The 6,000-nt window shown below is 34.7% G+C and overlaps 1 protein-coding gene across 1 annotated transcript in view; it reads right to left on the bottom strand.

The window, feature by feature from the left end:
• Positions 1–874: 874 nt before the first annotated feature.
• The window catches only part of MTPN (myotrophin), a 40,926-nt gene continuing 35,800 nt past the window's right edge, over positions 875–6,000 (bottom strand). Inside the window, exon 4 of the mRNA XM_065839725.2 lies at positions 875–4,190. Coding sequence (XP_065695797.1) covers positions 4,104–4,190 — 87 coding nt within the window. The 3' untranslated portion in view covers positions 875–4,103. The remainder of the gene's footprint in view (positions 4,191–6,000) is intronic.

The following is a 6,000-nucleotide window of genomic DNA, read 5'->3' as shown; positions in this document are numbered from 1 at the left end:
AATGAATGGAATCTGTGTTCTGAACCTTAGCTAGAATTTAGTCCTACAGAGAAGCTGTCCATTAAAAACAAACAAACAAACAAGGTCAGATGAATTGAAGCACATACATCAATTGCTATCATACTGTTTTAACTGCTTTGGTATTAATGATGAACATACCCCTCTTTTTTCCAATATTTGATGGAAAGGTTCTTCATACAGCGTTAGAAGGCCCTGTTTTCAAAGTTTAGCACAGAAAAATAGACAGATTAAGTTTCTTTTAAAATATTTTTCCCATATTTATAGTTTTCCAACTTTGACACAACACCTGTCTGTACTTTTTCATTAAAAGTGCATAATTCTAAATAAATCTTACCAAAGAAGGAATAGGACCTAGATCTCTACTGACAAGCAAAGATATAATGGGAAGTTCTGACCAAGTCACCATAAATATGCAACAATAATAATGAATACACTTTTTATTTATACTTCAGCAGTGTTTTCTGTAAATAACTGTTTCAGTTTCTTCAGTAAAGTACAGAATAAATCGCTTTAGTCTTCACAGGTAATAAGAGGAACATCGCTCTATCTACAAACCGCCTCCCAGAATTTAACACGAATAAGAGATCTTCAACATTATGCATTACCATTTAATGCAGACTACAAGACCAGAGAATTAATCAAAACCTCTTTTAAATGAATCTAAGTAAAACAAAAGCAACTTTATATATTTAGTTCTCAAAGCAGCTTCCATTCCACATTTAAGTTTTATAAGTACCTGAAGATTTTAATCACTCTATATGTGAGCTGGAGCTTAGATGTCTTCCAGGCAAATAAAAAGTTGGAGCCAGAGATGAATAAAACACAGGAGCAGAAAGGGAAATAAAGCTCCACATTCTCATATCGCACAATTCAAGTTTATTCCATTCATTCTTGCAACACAAACTTAAAAATACAGTATCATTTAGCATTCTGATGTCTATGAACCATGATAATGATGGACCCAACTGTGTCAAAACAGTTAACAATGGTGAAAAGAGGAAGTCAAATATCAAAATGCAGAGAGCACTAATTTTCTTCTGTCACTGCGTAGAAAGATGATTGTTTATCCATTTACAAAATATAATTAAGACAAGTTCCTTTTGAAATTTTGCATGCAACACTGCAATTGCTTGACCTAGGACACTCCATTCTTACCAGCTTCTTCTACAAATAATTAAACATTATGTTCAAAGATAAAGTTCCATTTAATTATTGTACTCCTTTTCCCATTTGCCCCAGCCCTCTTAGGAAAAAGGAGCAGAGGGTACAAAATTCAAAATAAACTTAAGGTTACAACTTATTCAGCATAAATCTAAAAGGAAAAGGTTTAAGAACAGAGTGGATTTCCAAGTATATGTGATTCCAGTCTGACAAAGAATTTAAATTCTGTTTATAGAATGTAAAATCATTTACAGTTTGGTATTTTCATCTAGTTAGGGCCTACTCAAGGATATAGCCAGCCACTTTTTTTTTTTTTCCAAAGTAGAGCTAGCAAGGGAATAAACAAACAAGTCCAATTTCCAGACAATTACAAAAGCATAAGCTTTTATTATTACTGCTTTTTTTTTGTTGTTTTTTCTTTTTTTTAAATCCTGGGCAAAATGATCAAACACCTCTCACGTAGTGCAAAAAGCATGGAAGTATTTCTTCTTTATAAGCCAAACATTAAATGCCCTCTTTTAACTATCTTGAAAGGCAGCTTGGGTATGTATTACAGCCAATTAACACTTGTACCACTCAAGTTTGTTTGCATTTTTTTTTCCCCTCAAGTAAGAAAAAAATTAGGTGTCCACATAATTGTAGAAAAAGGGAGGCAAAATTGCCCCAGTGAAACAGCAGAAGAGTTAGTACAAAGATGATCTTTCTTTACTATGATAATGTTCACTAAAATGAGAATTGAAGGGAAAGGCAGGAAAGAATACAGAGGAAAAAAAAACAGACCAAAACAATAACCAAACCACTATGGCCAGACAACTTGACACTAATCAACACAAAAAACTTGAATAATCAAGTTTTTTCACATAAAAACAGATTGCAGTTTTCTAGACTAGTATTTTCTTAGCTAAGTATTTAATAGCATAATATGGAGGCAAATTCACGCCAAAGATGATTACTTTCATAGCTGAATAAGGAGTTAAACCTATAGTCTGTGTTCACACTATTACAATGACATGACAATCCAGCACTGATCAGAGATAAGATTAAAGAATTCTCTTTAAATAGTCATTAAAAGCACTTTTCACCAAACACCTTGTTCTTTTATCAGCAGCTCCAATTGATTTATCACTGATTTCCAACCCTTCTGCTCTTCCTTGCCATCCATCTCCAAAAAGCAAAGAGTAATTGCACTGTACAGTTTATGGCCAGAGTTGATTGTTTTCTCCATTGCTTTTCTTATGGGATGTGTACATGTAAATCAGTTTCTGCTCTCCTTTTACAGTCTAAATGCAAGGCTTTTATAGCTGAGACATTCAACCATAATAAGCAACATTATTCAAGTAAAACTAAGTCTCCATTAAATATGAGTGGTAGTCACCAGCCTACTTCTACATCTTTTCAATTTCAACAGCGATATCAAAATATCAGCTACTTTTCCTTAATAATTCAGTATGAGACATTATATACATTTTTTTCTGTATTGTGTATGGTATCAGAAAATTTGAAATGTGTATTCCAAAAAAGAGGAAGATGTATAGTTTGTGGTATGCATTTTTCTGTTATAAAACCTGTTATTCAGTTTTGGATGAATCGTCAGACTAATGAAAATTTTCAAGATGAAAGCTCAGATGTTCCTGAGGACCACCAGATGGGACAAGAAACCCTAAAACTTTGTTAAACACCTTCCTGTGAGTTATCAAGGCTGTCACAGTACTGTCATACTTACTGGTATAGTAAATCTTATCTAGAGGTTGATGGTTAATGTGGTATAGTTGCACTAGGAACTTTCAGAACAAGCCCCAGGCCTTAATAAAACATCAGGGGTTCATTCAGCAAGCAACAAAACACTGATTCAAAGATATGCATAATTAAAACTGTTGTGTTTTTTTTTCTCCAGTAGTTAAAGCAAGTTAAGACTTCTACTTGTATGTCTTCCTGTTCCTAAAACCTGAACTTAGAAAGCTTACATGTATTTTAAAAGTTTACAAAAAAAGTTTAGCAACAATTTTCATCTCACAGGAATGTCTGAATAATTACTGTTCATTTTCCACACTTGACTTTATTACCTTTGTATACCAAACAGCCTGTAGCTTTCACACATGTCTATAAATTTTATGCTGACATGGTGAGTAAAGAAACTCTGTCTTAAAATACTTTTGGAAGTAACTACAGTGACATTTTGAACTCTCTCAAAAACCAGCTGCTTAAAAGGTCTGTCCTGGACTAGAACAAACATGGGAAAGAAAAAAAAAAATCAAATTCAAGCATCCAAAAGTACCTTGACAGATATCCTGGAGTGTTAACACCACCATGCCTCAACTGATCTTTCCTGGTTTACTCAAGAGTCAGAAAAACATCAGTTTCAGATTCAATTAGTCAATATAAAGCACAGCTCCAATAACTAGTATCAAAAGTCCTCAAAACTGCAACATAAGCTTTAGGCAGAAGAAGAATAAAGCTACCCAGTGAAAGAAAGCGAGAAAAGCAACCCAGCCACCTATATTACTACACTTCAGATTATGGCAGACACTAATAGCATGGGACTATTGTTTCCTTCACAATTAGTTTCAGGTACATAGCACAGTACTTCCATCTAAAATAATATTTCAACAAAAATCTTAGTACTAACCTAGGAGGTTTACAAGTCAAAAATTCAAAATCATGGTCTGTCTTCCTTCTTCCATTTTCACTAGAAATGGGAAGAGATTGTGCACTGAAAAGAAGTCCTAGAGGGACACTGTTCATAATAGTTTTCAACCCTCTCCTAACAGATTATCTTTGATACAAGCCTCTAACTAGTCTGATTCATAAAGAACTTCCCTCCCCCCAAAGTATTTAGCTGAAGAAGCTGGAAGATGCAAAGAGTGACAGACAGGCAGCAGTGTGAGGCCACAGGAGAGACATTTAAGATATCGGTCCATCCGTCACTGAAGAAGAGTTTTGATTGCCTGGTTGTCAGTGGCTTCAAAGGCAGTTAGTCCATCTGGGCCTTTCACAGTCTTATCAGCACCCTGTAAAGACATGAAGAAGGATTGTCAATTCATGAAGTCACGCTGTAGTATTATATATGTCACAAAAGTTACACTGGATAATTATATTGATTACATATGGCTTTTTAATGTGGAACATTTTTTTTCATTTAGAAACCAGACAGACAAGATCTATGTGCAAAACTATTTGGTACACAGCTACTCTAAATTTTAAAATTTACTTTAGAACTAGGAAAAAAAAAAATCATGTCTTTGTTACACAGTAAGCTGCAAGATCAACAAATTATCAACTAAGCTTTGATAGGAACATAAGGATTTGGTTTTTTGCAGCAACTACTCACTTGAATGCAAGAATTTATTATTACACACTTCTATGAAATCTATGGCGCAGCAAGCTTTTTCACACGCCATATTAAACAGGTAATTTCTGGAAGAGCTTACTAATAGGTCATACTATTTTCTTTTTATACCATGAAAGATTTCATCCATCTAGGACTGTGCTTCTCTCCCATTTTGGAAAAATTCCTATTGCTACATAAAAAAAGAAGCTCAAATCATTCCAAGTCAAAAAGTGATCCAGTTTGTTCTGAATAAGTTACATCTATACCTAAAAGGCAACAAAACAGAATAGGAGGGCAACAGGAGGATAGAGGATAACAGAAATACACCAACTAGACAAACTGCAGAATAATAAGCACAAACACAGCCTCCGTGCTAGAATTATGGAAAGAGAAAAAAAAGAGAAGCAAAGAGTGATTATCTAGTCATGTTTGTTTTGAGCACTGTGTAGTCATATAAATAAAAGTGAAAAAGCAGACTAAACTGTAAACAGGATAGATAAATAAAAGGATAAAAGTTACTAGAGAACACAGGACTGACTACAGAGTTCAAGAGAGATGTTTCCTAAAAATAAGATAGATTCCAGAACACCTCCTCTTAAGACATACAAGTCTCACTTTAAAATATATGTATTTGTTCAATAAAGTGACAGGAAACACACTGTGGGTGGCAAGAGCATGTAGTGCAGAGGTTTGTTTCTAGTTTTACGCATAAACTCTTAGTTGAATAAGTACAAATCTCTTCTCAATCACATTACAAGGAAGGAAGTACACAGATTAATAGTAAAGAACACCCAATAGTTTTCTAATAACATAACAGACATAGAATTTCAAGTGCTTCTTTACTGATAAAAGACAACACACATAAAACACCACTAAACTTTCATATGTAATACTATGTCAACTCTCAGCCCATTTAACTTCCCATAGTAACTGTTTCTAACAATCCAATAAACTGGACCTGACATTACTATGATTTGCTGCCAATATTACTTTTCATAACATTGAATATTTCTAAATAGAGAGTAGAGGTCTTGAAGATGGAAATATTCCGACATTCTAAAAAGATAGCTTTACAGTGGTTTCTAAGGCATCAGTGCCCATCCTGCAGCCCACCAGCCAAGCTGATTCCGTTGCAGCAGTTCATCTTCTTCGCAGCCCCTAGAGACCCCCAGTGCAAGATGTGAGCTGAACAGACTGTTTTGTTTGGTGGCCGTCAGGTGTGAGGCAGGGAGTTAGGCTTCTGCTATCAGAGAAAGAGCTGGAGAAAATAACATGGTCTGAGAACTCCAGTAAAGAATTCAGAGAGGGATACTTAAAATTGCAGTAATTCCCTCCAGGTAGCTGACTGTAATACCTTTCAGGTAGCAGAATATAGACATACATTTTGTGCATATGCAAAGAATTCACTTCAGTGACAGAAGCAATCATAATATTTATCTCTCTCCTGTCACCATGTAGCATCCAAACACTATGCAGTATGCTACAGTACC

This window comes from Patagioenas fasciata, chromosome 1 (assembly GCF_037038585.1).
Source record: "Patagioenas fasciata isolate bPatFas1 chromosome 1, bPatFas1.hap1, whole genome shotgun sequence".
In the NCBI taxonomy this organism is placed as follows: domain Eukaryota; kingdom Metazoa; phylum Chordata; class Aves; order Columbiformes; family Columbidae; genus Patagioenas; species Patagioenas fasciata.
Note: the sequence above shows the minus strand (reverse complement) of the source record. Positions and strands in the feature narration are given on the sequence as shown.